This window comes from Sorex araneus, chromosome 6 (assembly GCF_027595985.1).
Source record: "Sorex araneus isolate mSorAra2 chromosome 6, mSorAra2.pri, whole genome shotgun sequence".
Lineage (NCBI taxonomy): Eukaryota > Metazoa > Chordata > Mammalia > Eulipotyphla > Soricidae > Sorex > Sorex araneus.
In genome coordinates this window covers 165,214,549-165,230,218 of record NC_073307.1, presented here as the reverse complement: position 1 = coordinate 165,230,218, position 15,670 = coordinate 165,214,549, and the positions used below count along the sequence as shown (strand labels likewise).

At 61.0% G+C, this 15,670-nt stretch overlaps 1 protein-coding gene across 1 annotated transcript; it reads right to left on the bottom strand.

The window, feature by feature from the left end:
* Positions 1-950: 950 nt before the first annotated feature.
* On the bottom strand, positions 951-11,176 carry RHOD (ras homolog family member D). Its single transcript, XM_004618556.2, has 5 exons — positions 10,890-11,176; positions 5,005-5,092; positions 4,408-4,517; positions 1,779-1,913; positions 951-1,414 (listed from the first exon to the last, which is right to left on the bottom strand). The coding sequence occupies exons 1-5, from the start codon at positions 11,010-11,012 to the stop codon at positions 1,247-1,249; spliced, it is 624 nt and encodes a 207-aa protein (XP_004618613.1). The 5' UTR covers positions 11,013-11,176; the 3' UTR covers positions 951-1,246.
* Positions 11,177-15,670: the final 4,494 nt, after the last annotated feature.

Below are 15,670 nucleotides of genomic sequence, written 5' to 3'. Positions count from 1 at the left end.
GGCCTGCAGTAGCCTGCCTAGAAAATCCCTCCCTCTCGGGTAAGAGAGATAGTACTGAGGGGAGGCTGCTAGCTTGGCACATGGGAAATCAGGGTTCGAGCCCCGGCATCCCGTATCAAGCATTGCAAAAGTGATTCCTGACTACAGAGCCAGGAGTAAGCCCTGAGCACCTCTGGGTGTGCCTCCCTGCCCTCCCCCCCCCCCCGCCCCCAGTCCCTCTCCCTTTCCTGAGCTAGTCTATCTTCCATTAACCTAGCACAGGGCTCTTTTCCTCCTGGAAAGAGGATCCAAAAGTCTCTCCCTTATCTGCACACTTCTGCCCCTCCCCTTCCGACCTTGACCTCCTAGTAGGAAACCTCATCTGAGAATGCTTCAACTGATTAGGCGAGGCTCACCCACCTCAGCCCCATCTACTGGTTAGTGGTTTCAGGTTAGACATCCGCCCAACAGCTGTGCAGCAATACCTCACCTGCGCAGCGAGACTCAGTCTCAGGCCTGCCCTACAGGTTTTGGGCTTGCCAGCATTCAGGATATTGCAAGCCAGGATTCTATAGTTCCAACTGGAAACCCTGACTAATGGCCTAATCCCGTATTATATGTTGTATTAATCCTAAAGAACACACCCCAGAACCTTCCAGCCCTGGGTGCCCGGCCCGTTAAGGTCTTCGGATGTGTCCCTGACGCGTTTACACATCTAATAGCTGGATGACGCAGCCCTGGACTGGTTCCATTTCGTAGATTAAGTCTGGAGGGTTCAAAGTCATTTGCCTACTGGGTTTGGATCCAGCACCCACTTGGGATGGAATTTTAAGTGTCATGGGTCATATGTGTAAGATCATTTCGAAACAAGAGACATGGCACCAGGGACAGTCATTTTGTTGTTGCTGTTACCATGGAAAAGGGCGGGAGCGCCAGGGCGGGAGGTGCCCGAGGTGCTGCAGCTGGCCAGACCCGAGGGGTGCAGTTCCGAGGATAGACACAAGGCGGCGCCAGGCAAGTCGGGGTGCGCGGTCCCGACCCGGAGCGATTCCAGGGGACTCCAGGTCCACCCCTGCCTGGGGCGTGAGCCCGAAGGACCCCAATCCTGGGGACTCAGTGGGGTCTCACTGCTGTCCAGGGACCCCCGCCCTGGGGCTAGGGGCCTGTCCTTGAAGGCGCCCGTCTGCTTTCGGTGCTGTCTGGGGGGCTGGGTCCAGCCCAGTCGTCCAGACAGAGGGTGAGTGCCCAGCTCCTGCCTGACCAGCTGTCAGGACATGGCACAGAAGATCTGGGTCATCCGCCGCCAGATGTTGCGACTGCGACTGCTCAGGGCCACCTTGGCGGCCTCCTGGAAGACAGCCTGGACGTTCTCCTGGAGCAGAGCCGAACACTCCAGGTAGGCCACGGCCCCCACCGACCGCGCCATCTCCTGGCCCTAGGGGAAAGAGGGTGGGGCTGAGTGAGGTTGGGGCGCTCAGGGCCCCCCCACAGCAGCGGAAGGTGAGTTAGTCTAAGGCACCTGCAGCTCCCGGCTCCCCCATCCCTCGTTCTCGGCCTCGCCCGGTTTCAGGCCTCACCTCCCAGCTGGGTCTCTGCCTCTCAAGGTGCCAATTAACTTCCCCCCCTGACCAGGCCTATAACAGAGCTGGGGGCTAACTCAAGGGCTCACCTTCCACTGGTTGGACCTTCTAGAACATTCTAGGTTCCCCTCCTAGACACCAGCAGGACAGCCCGGTCGCAGAGGGCAGGCTGGGGTGCCCCCTCCTCCCGGCACCCCCCTCCCCTGGGGTGGGGCTCACCCTGTGGTACGTCACGGGCTCCAAGCGGTTTTTCCGAAGTTTCTTCACCAGGATCTTGTCCTTGCGCAGGTCCGTCTTGCAGCCCACCAGGATGATGGGCACCTTGTTGCAGAAGTGATTCACCTCTGGGTACCACTGCAGGGGAGGAGTGAGGAGGGAGGGCTGGTCACGCGGCTGGACACCGGCTCCACCCACGTGCACAGAGGGCACCTAATTGGTTTTGGTTTGGGGGCCACAACCTGCTTGTTCGCAGCTTGCTCCTGGCTCTGCACTCAGGAATTACTCCTGGAGGGGCTCTGGGGACTGTAGGGGTGCTGGGGACCAGACTGGCGGTGGCCGTGTGCAAAGCAAGTGCCCTGCCTCCTGCACTCTCTGGCCCCAGAGAGGGCACCTGAGCGGGCACTGACAGCATGATGGGCTCGGCCACTACTGGTCCCTCATGTACCGAGACCCAGAGAAGCATCATGACCCACTTGCGGCAGGCCTGGGCCTCGCCCAACGCCCGCCCGCTCCACTGCCGCGCTGTGAAGGGCCGGCACTTCCCAAACGGCCCAGAGAAAACATCCAGAACCACGTGAGGAGAGGCAGGGAAAGGTGGTGGGTGGAGAGAGGGCAGCGCTGAAGGTGAAGGCTGGAATGTGGTTGAGCACTGCTCAGTGCCACTCAGGAGCACCCCGGAAGAAGCCAAATCACCTGCAGAAGTGACCCCCGGGGAGAGCGCCTGCCTCAAATACATGAAGCTGGAGCGGTAGAACAGCGGGGAGGACTTTTTGCCTTGGATGCAGCTGACCTGAATTTGACCCCTAGCATCCCATATGGTCCCCTGAGCACCACCAGGAATAATTCCTGAGTGCAGAGCCAGGAGTAACCCCTGAACACTGCCAGCTCTGACCTAAAAAGCCAAAACAAAAAACAAAAAACATACCAACCCAACCCCAAAATTAAATACATGGGGGGCTGGAGCGATAGCACAGCGGGTAGGGCATTTGCCTTGCATGCGGCTGACCTGGGTTCGATTCACAGCATCCCATATGGTCCCCTGAGCACCGCCAGGGGTGATTCCTAAGTGCAGAGCCAGGAGTAACCCCTGTGCATTGCCAGGTGTGACCCCGAAAAGCAAAAATAAATAAACAAATAAATAAATACATGAAGCTGTGTATATGAATTCATGTATATGAAGGGTGTACATGGAGCATATACACGAAGTGTGTATATAAAGTCGTGTACAAAGTGGCCTCAGCATGGGGCTGGAGTGGTAGTACAGCAGGAAGGGCATTTGCCTTGCACATGGCGGACCCCCGGCATCCCATAGGGTCCTCCGAGCACCTCCAGGAGTACGGAGCCAGGAGTAACCCCTGAACATCACTGGGTGTGACCCAAAAAGCCAAAAAACCCCACCCCAAAACCAAAGTGGCATCAACAGCGGTTGGGGCTTTCCCTCCTGTGGTTCTCTCTGGGGTGAGAGGCCCTGGATGGGGGAGGGGTGAGGACAGTAAGTCCTGGGAGCAGATGTCCTGCCCCATCCTCTCCCAGGAAGGCCCCCTGACTCCTCTGGAGGATCCAGCAGTGAGCCCCCAGCCTGATCCCCTAGCCCTGGCACCCCCCCACCCTGAGTCTGGAGCAGCAGATGCACCCACACCAAAGGAGCCAGAAATAGAACCTGAGGGTCCGTCTCGGCCGAGCTGTGGCCCCAGGCGGCTGAAGCAGACACTCAGGGGCCATGTCCTGATCCCTGGAGCAGCCTCAGGGACCTCTGACATCACTGGGGGGAGTCCCAGGAGGCGGCCCCGCAGGCAGACAGAGGTGAGAGCTGCCTGTCCACACCGCACTGGGGAGGTAGAGAGGTTCGGGCCATCTGGAGTAGGTGCGGAGCCCTCAAGCTCCCCTAGGGCTCCCAGCAAGTCCCTGTCCCCCACTCCCGCCTCAGTTTCCCTAACATGCTGAGGGCCCAGCCATATGTTGGGTCCGGGGCTGACACAGGACAGATGCTGGTATTGCTGGTCCGTACCCCTACCCTGAGGCAGATGGGCTGGTGTCTGCAGGGCACCAACCCAGCCCCTACACAGCTGGAGATTGGCTCCGCCTCCTACATCTAAGGCCTGGGGGCTGCCCCGCCCCCTGCCCCTACTGGGCTGGAGATTGGTGGATGTCTGCAGGGCACCGCCCCCTATCCCTACACACTGGAGATTGGCTCCGCCCCCTACACCTAATGCCTGGGGACTGCCCCGCCCCCTGCCCCTACTGGGCTGGAGATTGGTGGGTGTCTGCAGAGCACCGCCCCTTGCTGCTGGAGATTGGTGTTTTTTTGGTTTTTTTTTGCTTTTTGGGTCACACCCAGTGTTGCTCAGGGGTTACTCCTGCTCTACACTCAGTAATTACTCCCGGTGGTGCTTGGGGGACCATATGGGATGCCGGAGATTGAACCCAAGTCGGCCGCGTGCAAGGCAAATACCCTACCCGCTGTGCTATCTCTCCAGCCCCGATTGGTGGGTTTCTGTGGGGCACCGCCCCCTGCCCAACACAGCTGGGATTTGGCTCCGCCCCCTACACCTAAGGGCTGGGGCCTGCTCCTACCCCCTACCGGGCTGGAGATTGGCGGGTGCCTGCAGGGCCCAGATCCTTCCCCTACCCGGCTGGAGATGTTGTGGAAGCTGCAGGGGCTGGTGACGTCGAAGCACAGGATGAGGACACAGGCATCAGGGTAGAAGAGTGGCCGCAGACGGTCGTAGTCCACTTGCCCTGCGCAGAGAGGGGGCGGGGGCGTGGTCACTGCCGGTCAGCGTCTCCCGCACAGCTAGCGGGACAGATGGGGTAGGTGCAGGGCTCTGCGCTTCGGGTGCCCGCGGGGCTCTGCTCCATGGCTTTCCTAGGGGTGAGCCAAGTCCCCTGGCCGGGCACGGCTCATTGACAAGGGAACCCCCATTCTGGGAGAATTCAGGCAGGGTCGCGCAGGACCTGGGGCTTCCAGGCCACCATGCAGGGGTCTGCTCTGCCCTGGGGTTGGAAGTGAGGACAGGTGAGACCCCCCACCAGGACACTTTTGCTGGGGCGCCCCGAGATCAGCTAAGGTCAGGAGGCTGGGTGTGTGTTGGGGGGGCAGAGGTCAAGGTCAGGCTGGAGCCTCCCTGGCTGGAGGCTGCCCTGGCTGGGGCAGCTGACAGACACAATGGGCGCCAGGGTGCTGGCCCGCTCAGAAGGGCCCAAGGCCACCGTCCCCCACACCCACCTGCTGTGTCCCAGATCTGGAGGTTCACGGGCTTCCCCTTCACCTGTAGGTTCACACTGAGCCGCTCGAACACGGTGGGGGTGTAGCTCTGTGGAGAAGGGGTGGCAGCGGGGCTGTGAAGCCAGTTCTGAAGCAGGGTTAGACCCGTGCCCGGGCCACAGCGGGGCACACCCGCCACCCTCTCAGGGAGTGGCAGAATGTGGGCACTTCTGGGTTTTGTTTGTTTGTCTGGGGCCACACCTGGCAATGCTCAGGGCTTGCTCCTGGCTCTGCACTCAGGAGTCACTCCTGGCGGGACTCGGGGGACCATGTGGGGTGCCGGGGATTGAACCCAGGTGGGCCGCGTGTGAGGCAAGCGCCCTCCCCGCTGTGCTTTCTCTTCAGCCCCAGAATATAGGCACTTCTGCTTGGGTTTGTGGCCAAACCAAGTGGTGCTGGGGGCACCACTGGACTGTGGGAGGGCGGGGGGCTGGAACCCAGGGCTCCCACATGCCAAGCCCACGCCCAGCCTTCGGGCCCTCTTGGGCCGCTCTGGGGAGAAACTGGACACAGGCTGAGCTCTGAGTCAGGGTTCCCGGAGTCCTGACTGGTGGTTCTGACTAAGGCACTCAGCAAGGTGCTCCTGGGCAGGCCGGATGGGCCTTTCCACATGCCAGGAGTGTTCAGGGGTCACTAGCCAGGTTGGGGGGAACCATATGTGGTGCTGGCGATGGAACCCAGCCGGCTGCTGGAAAGCCAAGTGCCCTGCCCACCCGCCACACGCATTTGTCTTTGTAATTTCTTTTTCTTTTTCTTTTTTTTTTGCTTTTTGGGTCACACCCAGCAATGCACAGGGGTCACTCCTGGCTCATGCACTCAGGAATCACCCCTGGCGGTGCTCAGGGGACCATATGGGATGCTGGGATTTGAACCCGGGTCGGCCGCGTGCAAGGCAAACGCCCTACCTGCTGTGCTATCGCTCCAGCCCCTGTCTTTGTAATTTCTGAGACACTTCCTGTGGCTCCTTCTCCCAGACTGACAGCAAGTTATTCGCTTAGTCATTCATTCATTCATTCATTCACTGGAGGGGGACCTCCTCAGTAGAGCCTGGGTGCCATCTGGTATTGGGGGTTGAACTTGGGTCGCGCCTTCAAGCTGTCCCCTGCACCCCGCTCGTGCATTCATTCTGGTTCCATTTGTTCATTCAAACATCCGCCTGCCTTTTCCCTTCATTCATTCATTGAGCAAATGAACCTTCTCGAAGTTCAGTGTTAGATCCTGGGGAGCTAGAAATCATCGAGACTTAGTGCCTGCCCTTGAGAGGGCATAAAGAGTTTTGGGGGGACTGGAGCAATAGCACAGAGGGGAGGGCGTTTGCCTTGCACGCGGCCGACCTGGGTTCAATTCCCAGCATCCCATAGGGTCCCCTGAGCATCATCAGGAGTAATTCCTGAGTGCATGAGCCAGGAGTAACCCCTGTGCATCGCTGGGTGTGACCCAAAAAGCAAAAAAAAAGTTTTGGGGGTCTGTTCTCAGCCTGTCCATCTTTCATATCCAACCAAGACCACCTCTTGCTGGACTATTTTCTAGGCCTCCCCACACCATGCTCCCCATTTTTGCTTTTTTTTTTAGCCTATCTGAGGTCATCAGGCCCCAGGCCCTTTGTCCCCAGACCTCCGGGGACCCTCCACAGAGCCCAATGACCGGGTTTTATATACATACTCAAAAATGGAGAAGGGGGAGCAGAAAGAAAGATAGGACCGCGGGGGGAGGTACACCCTTCTATAGGGCCAACCTGGGTTCGATCGCCAGTACCCTATATGGCCCCCGAGCCCTGCCAGGAGTGATCCCTGAGCACTAAGCCAGGAGTAAGCCCTGAGCACTGCTGCATGTGACCCCCAAACAAAATAAAAAAACAATGAAAGGGAACTTCTGCAGATGGGGTCCCAGAAATCAGTGGAGTGCTCAGGAGAACCTCAACACAGCCGCTGCCCCGGGGTCCCAGTTAAAAGTGGGGGGACTCGTGATGCTGGGCCCCAGCTGCTGGGAGGTGGACCTGAATGGGGCTCACGGTGGCCTCTGAACCCGGGGGACCACGGGGCTGCAGTGGGGCCGGGGCAGCTGAGAAGCAGAGGCAGCCGGGGCCTGGGGTTCACCTGTCCTGCACTCCATCCCCTCAGCCCAACACTGAGCCCAAGGAGGAGAATGGAGCCAGGCCTGGGAGAGCCCCCCCTCCCCAGAACTGGTGAGTCCCACCCCCCACTCTGGACTATCCACCTCTGGGGTGGTTTTTGCTCCCCCCCCCACCAAGGGCCAATAAAGATAAATCTCTTGTTTTTTTGTTGTTTTAGACCACACCTGGCTCTGTGGAGTCGCAGGGGCTCTGAGCGGACCCCCAGGGCCAGGCCTGGGGGCGTTGCATCATCGGGCAGGATAGCGATCAGCGCGCCTGCTGGCTGCCTGGGGCTGGAGCCCTGCGGCGGGGCTGGGGGCCCAGGAGGGGCCCCACTTTCCCTGGGGCAGGGTCCACGGCTCTGTGCTGTTTCCGGAGGGGGCTGGCACCCCTCCTCTCCCCCCTACCCTGGGGATGGTTCCCTCCCCCGCCCTAGGTGCCAGGACTCGCCTGGTCTCCCTGGCCCAGCTGTGTTCACTGGCCCCCCCGGCCCTGCCCAGCCGAGTCCCCGTCCCAGCTGAGTCCCCTGTCCTAGTTGAGTCCCCTTGTCCCAGCCAACACTCTGTGTCCCAGCTGAGTCCCCCTGTCCTAGTCCTGAGTCCCCCTGTCCCAGCTGGTTCCCCGCCCTCCGTCTTGGGCGTTCTCTATCCGCCTGCCTGCTCTGGCCCCAGGTTAAGCCCCAGAGAATGAATGAATGAATGTGCCCCTCTAGATCCCAGCCTGCTCTGCTCTCCACTGTGCGTGGGAAACCCAAGGATTCAGACCCCCAAATCATGTAGCTACAGGCACCTGGGCTGGGAGGGCTGCCTGGAAGAGGAGTCCAGAGGCTTGAGCAGGCCGGGGCAGCTGGGCAGAGCACTGGGGGCTTCAGTGTTTGGGTCTAGGGTGGGCAGGGCAGTCTTTGTGTGTGTATGTGTGTGTGTGTGTGTGTGTGTGTGTGTGTGTGTGTGTGTGTGTGTGTGTGTGTGTGTTGGGGCCACACCTGGCAGTGTTCAGGGTTTACACCTGGCTCTGTGCTCAGGGATCAGGGATCAGTATTGGCCGGCTCAGGGGACCTTATGTGGTGCCAGGCATTGAACCTGGGTCAGCCTCAGGCAAGGCCAGTGCCCTCCCCGCTGTCCTCTGGCTCTGGCCCATAGTGTGTCTTTTTTCTGAGGGGGGACAGAGGAGGCCACCCCACTCATGCTCAGGGCTCACCCCTGGCTCTGTGCTCAGGGCTCACTCCTGACGGGGCTTGGGGGACCGTATGGGGTGCCGGGGATTGAACCCGGGTAGGGTGCGTGCAAAGCAACAGTCACCCCCTGGTACCATCTCTCTGGTCCCGTGAGGCGGGCAGAGGCGGGCAAACCACGCGTCCCAGTGGGCCCCTGAGGTGAAGCTGCCTTCTGGGTCCCCGTGGAAACAGGCCCCAGATTTGTTTAGCCTACTTCCTTCTTTCCAGGGAAAAGAATGTCACTCAGTGATCCCTTGGGAATCTACCTTCTCTTTTGGTTTTTGTGCCACACCCGGTGATGCTCAGCGGTTACTTCTGGCTCTGCACTCAGGAATCACTCCTGACCGTGTTTAGGGGACCCTCTGGGGTGCTGGGGATTGAACCCAGGTCAGCCATGGAAAAGGCAAACACCTGACCTTCTGTGCTATTTATTGTTCAGGCACTGAAATCTACTTGCTTTAAAAAAAAAAATCAGGGGTGGGGCTGGAGCCATGGCACAGCGGGTAGGGGTTTTCCTTGCACCCAGCCAACCTGGGTTCGATTTCCAGCATCCCATATGGTCCCCCGAGCACCGCCAGGAGTAATTCCTGCGTGCAGAGCCAGGAGTAATCCCTGTGCAATGCAGGGTGTGACCCCCCCCCAAAAAAAATCAGGAGAGGGTTTGGGCCATGCGTGGAGTGCCGGGTGGCAGGGATCAAACTGGGGTCTCCACATGTAAGAAAAATGACTTAGCCTGTGTGCCAGCTTTCTGTACCCTGGAAATTTTTTTTGTGTTTGTTTGTTTGTTTGTGTTTTGGGTCACACCCGGCATTGCACAGGGGTTACTCCTGGCTTTGAGCTCAGGAATCCCTTCTGGCGGTGCTCAGGGGACCATGTGGAATGCTGGGAATTGAACTGGGTTGGCCACATGCAAGGCAAATGCCCTACCCGCTGTGCTATCGCTCCAGCCCATCCCCCTATTTTTTTTTCTTTTTTTAGGCTATACCCAGCAATGCTTACTCTGTAATCAGGGATTTTTCTGGTGGGGTCGGGGGACCTTAGGGGGTTCCGGGGAATGAACCCGCGTGGGCCGAGCGCTAGGCAAGCACTACCATGGCTCCGGGCCCTGGAAATCTCCCTTGTCTTTGTGAACAAAGCAGCCCCACGCAGCTGAGGTACCGGCTCTCCTGCTCGGACCCAGTGCCCGCAGGGACTCTCATCGCTCTCGGAAATGGACCTGAGGGAGCGCCAGGACCCCAACAGCAACGGGGGGGGGGGGGGTGATTCTGCCGGGATCAGCACAGCCCCCCCCCACGCCCCAGCCAGCCTGCCCCCACATGCCAGCCAGGGCGGGATGCCCAGAGCTGGTGTGGGACTGGACGGCCTCCCCCTCGCAGCCTGCGGATCCCCACGCTGGTACCAGGACGCCCGACCTTGCCCCAATCTGCCGGGCGCCCTCTCCCTCACCCCTGCTGGCCCGCCCGGCCACGCTGCTCCATTCTTGCGCCATAATTGTTGGGTTCACATGGACAGCATCAGGGGCCCCCGGAAACCCTGTACCCCCCAACTTAAACAATGTGACCGGGCTGGGAAGGTGACGTCAGTTCCATAAACCACAGGAATTGGCTTCCCGCCGCAGTGGAAAGCCAGCGCCCCCCTGCCCCCTCCCCCCCATCCCAGCGTCACCAGCTTCCTCCATGGGGCCGTCCACAGTCCACACTGCCCTGCCCTCCCCCCTGCCCCCACCCCCGCCCCCGCGCCTGCCTGGCCAGAGGCAAGCGCAGACTCCAGGGCTGGGGCATGTGCTGGGGAGTCCCCGCTTTGGGCTTGACCTGGAGCTAGCCCCTGAGCTTGAAGCCCACGCAGGGAGGCCAAGTGGGGGCCCCCTCCCTCCCAGGCCCTTCCACGCCAGGTAAGGCCCAGAGAGACCAGACAGGCTCTTGAGGACCCCTAAGGCAGCTGGAGACCCCCACCAGGCAGGTTCCTTGGAATAACATGGGGTGGGGGCAGGGCTTGGGGAGTGACACCCCCCCCCCCCCGCCACCACCCAGAACGACATCTGCCTACAAGTTTTCAGGGAGCCCTTCCCGTTACAGGAACAGCTGACCCCTGACTTCTCACTGCGTTCCTCCCCTCCTGCCCCCCAGTTCCCACCCCACCCCCCCCGCAGCAAGGTGACTGGGCGGCACCGTCATTCTGGCGGGGCTGTGGAACCCGCATAGAGAGGGCCAGGGGGCTGCCCAAGGGTGCATAGTGGCAGGGGTGGCGCGGCTGAACGGGAGCCCAGCGCCGGGCCCGAGGCTCGCGAGTGTCCCGGGCTGGGCGGGCTGTTGCCCGGGGGACCCGCGGAGGCCGGCGGAAGGGGGCTGATCCCGGGGGGACCCGCGGAGTCCCGGTGGGCTGATCCCCGGGGGACCCGCGGAGGCCGGGTGGGCTGATGCCCGGGGGACCCCTGCCAGCGAAGGGGTGGGGTTGGGGTTGGGGTTGGGGTGGGCGGCGTCGGGGCATCCCTCCCGGGGCCGAGCCGAGACCCGCGCTCACCTCGGGGAAGGCCCCGGCCGCGAAGACCATGAGCAGCGACGTCTTCCCGCAGCCGCCGTCGCCCACCAGGACCACCTTGACGGCCCGCGCGCCCGCCGGAGCCTCGGCGCCCGCGTCCTGCATCGCGGCGGCCGCGCTGGAATGTGGGAGGGGCGGGCCCGACGGACGGGGCGGCGCCCAGGTGAGCCGGGGAGACCAGCCGCGCAGGGACAGCCCCGTCCCGGCGGCCTGACCTTCCTTGGAGGGGACAGCCGGGTCCCCGCTGTCCGCGGCGTTCCAGCTGCAGCTGGGTCTTTTGTTTGGTTTTGGGGCCACACCCGGCGGTGCCCAGGGGTTGTTGCTCCCGGCTCTGCGCTCAGGAATCATCCCTGGCAGTGCTGGGGAACGTTTGTGCTGCGGGGAGGGGGTGTGTGGGGATTGAACCGGGTTGGCCGCGTGCAAGGTAAGTGGGGCGTGGACAGAGCCCAGGGTGGGCCTGCCAGGCCTGCACTCCAGCCTTTGGGTTAATCTCTGTTGTCCCTTTTATTTTTTAATTTATTTAATTTATTTATTTTTTTTGCTTTTTGGGTCACACCTGGCGATGCACAGGGGTTCCTCATGGCTCTGCACTCAGGAATTACCCCTGGCAGTGCTCAGGGGACCATATGGGATGCTGGGAATCGAACCCTGGTCGGCCGCGTGCAAGGCAAATGCCCTACCCGCTGTGCTATCAACTCCAGCCCTTGTTGTCCCTTTTAGTTTTGGGGTGTGTGTGTGTGTGTGTGTGTGTGTGTGTGTGTGTGTGTGTGTAGGGTTGGGCACATGGGCAGTGCTCTGGGCTACCTCCCGGATCAGTGCCCAGTGGTCACTCCATGTGTAATGCTGGCATCAAACCAGCACCGCCACATACAAGACAAGCCCCTTCACCTCTGTCCTACCTTCATCCTGAGAATTAAAACCTTTTATTATAATTATTTTGGTTTGGGAGGCCACACCTGACAGTGCTCAGGGCTTACTCTTGGCTCTGTGCTCAGGGATCACTCCTGGAGGGGCTTGGGGGACCAGAGGCTGTACCAGGGGTCGAACCTGATTCTGCCGTGTGCGAGGCAAGCGCCTCACCTGCTGTACTATCTCTCCGGCTCCAAACTGAATATATTTTTTTTTAATTTTAAAGGGGGATCAGAGTGATAGCCCAATAGGTAGGGCATTTGCCTTGCAAGCAGCCAACCTGGGTTCGATCCCCAGCATCCCATCTGGTCCCCTGAGCAACACCAGGAGAGATTCCTGAGTGCAGGGCCAGGAGTCACCCCTGAGCTGTGTGTGGCCCGAAGAAAGAAAGAAACAAAGGGCCCCGGGACTCCCCAGACCCTGAATTAACGCATGAGACTGGGGCTTGGGTGCTGTCCCTCCTAATAGCGTTTCACAGGGACCAGGAGGGTGGCCCTCGGCACCCCCAGGCACTGCCCCTCCCCCTCTGAGGCGGGGCCTGACACCCTCCTGCCCAGCAGGTAAGATCCTAGGACACCCCTTTTTCAGCAGCCCCTGGCTCCCCGAAACTGCCCCCGGGGCCGGGAAGCGACTTGCAGTGCGGAGCAGGGAGTGGAGGGCAGGCCCCACCCGCAGCCGTCAACTGTCAGCCCCGGCTCTCCGGCACCAGCCCCTGGGTGGCAGCTGGGGCCTCGCTGGGGGCGGAAGAGCCAGAGAGGCAGGCCCATGGCGTCTGGCCTTGGTTGCTAAGGGGATAATCGCGCTAATGACACCCTGGGTGCCTGTCATGATCTCCAGTTTCACTGAGCATTTCCTAATAGCAGCGCCCACGGGGCCTTGATCCTGGTGTGTGGCGCCAGCAGCCCATTCTCCGGAGCAGGAGACTGAGGCCTGGGGAGATCAAGCCTGGGTCTGAGAGCGCAGCTGCTCCGTGGGTGGAGAACCTGCAATTGGAACTGAGGGTGAGGCCCGGCCTGCCCCCACCGAGCCCCTCCCGGCGTCCTTCCCTCTGTTCTGACTGAGAGCGGGCGGTGCAGGGGGTCCACCCGGCGCCACTGCCTGCAGACCCGGCCAGAGTCAGCACCAGAACTCAGCTCTCCCGGGATCCGGCCACAGTGCGGCGGTCATGGTCACTGCCCGCTGGCCTGGGGTGGCATCCTCTCCCTTCTCCTGCCTCAGCCCCACCACGCCCCCCGGGTTCGGAGTGGACCTCTGCTCGCAGACCCCAGGATGGCAGAAGTGGCCAAGCTGGCCTTCCAGCCACATGGAGTCCCCCCGGGGGGCTCCGGGAGGGCAGGCAGCAGCCTTGGGCACCCAGCGGGCAGGGACCAAGGTTGTCCCCTCTCGAGAGAAGCAGCGCATCGGGCTGGCCCCCAGCCCTGACTTGGGGTGCTGAGACCAGCTGGCAGCCTGCCTGGACAATCCCGGGACGGTGAGGGCGCAGGGAGCGAGGGAAGTGGAAGAAAGGAGCGCCAGCGAAGAAAGGAACCCATGCACCTCGCGTGTGGGGGCAGCAGAGAGGGGGCCACCCGCCAGCCCACAGTTTGGGCCCGTGATCTTAGCGCCCCTCTCCCCCGGCCAGGGGACGGGCTGGCTGGGAAGACCCTGCAAGCTCAGACGGGTCTCTGCTGCCCCCGCGTGGCCACTCTGTTCCCTGCAGGTCCCTGCTCAGGTCCGACAGCTGGGCTGGGGGTGGATGTGGGGTGTCACCCTCAGGCTGAAAAAGCAGGAAGCAGCTGCCGAAGGGGTGGAACTTCAGAGTCCCATCCTGCCCTGCGGATTCCTCAGGGCTTCCGAGGACCCCTCCCTTCCCTTTCTCCCCAAACACGGATCCCTCCGGCTATGCCTTGGCAGCTGCCTCCCTCGAAAACTCGAACTCAGGGCCAGGGGCTTCCTACGTGGAATGGATCATCTCATTCTGTCCTTCAACATCTAATTCTTTTTTTTTTGCTTTTTGGGTCACACCCAGCGCTGCTCAGGGGTTACTCCTGGCTTTGCACTCAGGAATTACTCCTGGCGGTGCTTGGGGGACCATATGGGATGCCGGGGATCGAACCCGGGTCGGCCGCGTGCAAGGCAAACGCCCTACCCGCTGTGCTATCGCTCCGGCCCCTCAACATCTAATTCTTATCCGCTCTTGACAAACGGGAAAACAGGCCTGAAGCGGTCACTGCTTTGGCCAAGATCCCATGGGGTAGGAGCTGGTACTATTTTTTGGGGGGAGGGGGGCAGAGTCAGGGATCACTTCTGGCAGTGCTCAGGACACCATACAGGGTGCCAGGTTTTGAAGCCAAGACGGCCACTGCAAGGCGAGCACCCTCCCCTCTGTGCTCTCTCTCTCTCTCTGGCCCGAGGCTGGACTTCTAACCCAGGCATTTGACTTCCAGTCCCTACACGCAGAGCCCCCAAAGGTGTTTAGGAAGCTCTAAGGCCTGGTACCCAGTGGTTCTTTCTCTAGATTGGGGCGGGGCACACCTGGCAGTGCTCAGGGCTCACCCCTGGTGGTTCGCAGGGGACCATATAGGATGCCGGGGATCAAACCCGGGCCAGCTGTGTGCAAGGTCGATGCCCTCCCCGCTGTCCCGTTGTTCTGGCCCCGGAAACGGAGGCTCTGGAGGGGAACAGACTTTGCTCGGAGCGAGTGAGATCATCAAGACCCAGGTCTTACTAGGGCGGGAGCCACCGGCTGGGACCAGGCCTCAGTGCTCTGGGCCCTTCCAGGCGTGACTGGTGGAGAGAACCGGGCGAGGCCCAGATTAGGGCAGGAAGGAGCCCGCTGGCCTCTGAGGTGGACGGGCAGCGAAGCAGTGCGTTCCTGGCACCGGGAACGGAAAAAGGCAGGAGGGACACCATGGGGCCAGTTTGTTCACTGAGCTAGAACCCAGGGAGGGAAGGGTGGGGAGAAGGAGCGAGGAGGAAGGCTCAGAGGGCCCCAGCCCAAGAGCAGTGAGTGCTGGGAGCACTGTGCCGGGTGCAGGCATTCTCCTCAGCCCTCTTTGCAGCTGTGGGGATGGAAGCTCAGAGAGGTTAGGTAACTGGCGAGAGGCCACACAGCCCTAAACATCTCAGAGCTGGGATTTAAGCTGGGGCTGTCTGTCTCTCAGTCTTTTTTTTTTTTTTTTTTGCTTTTTGGGTCACACCTGGCGATGCACAGGGGTTACTCCTGGCTCTGCACTCAGGAATCACCCCTGGCCGTGCTCAGGGGACCATATGGGATGCTGGGATTCGAACCCGGGTCGGCCGCGTGCAAGGCAAACGCCCTACCCGCTGTGCTATCGCTCCAGCCCCTGTCTCTCAGTCTTTTTTTTTTTTTTTTTTTTTTTGCTTTTTGGGTCACACCCAGCGATGCTCAGGGGTTACTCCTGGCTTTGCACTCAGGAATTACTCCTGGCAGTGCTTGGGGGACCATATGGGATGCCGGGGATCGAACCCGGGTCGGCCGCGTGCAAGGCAAACGCCCTACCCGCTGTGCTATCGCTCCGGCCCCTGTCTCTCAGTCTTAACCCCTAGGTCCCACTGCCCGTCCCTCAGCTCCTCCAGGGTGGGGGGGAGGGGAGAAGACCCTCAATGCCAAGAGGCACACCCCTGACCGGGCACTGCCCATCACAGGGCCTGACTATGAAGCACTTCTGGCCACCCCGCCTCCAGTACTGAGCAGGTGGAGGTGATAAATGAGATAGACTGCTGCAGGAACTCAGGAGGAGTGGTTATCAGGGAGGGCTTCCTGGAGAAGATGGAAATACGAGCACTGACCCTCCTGCGTAGGAGGACCATACAGGAAGGAGGGAGTAGAACCCCCAGGAAGGGATTACCTG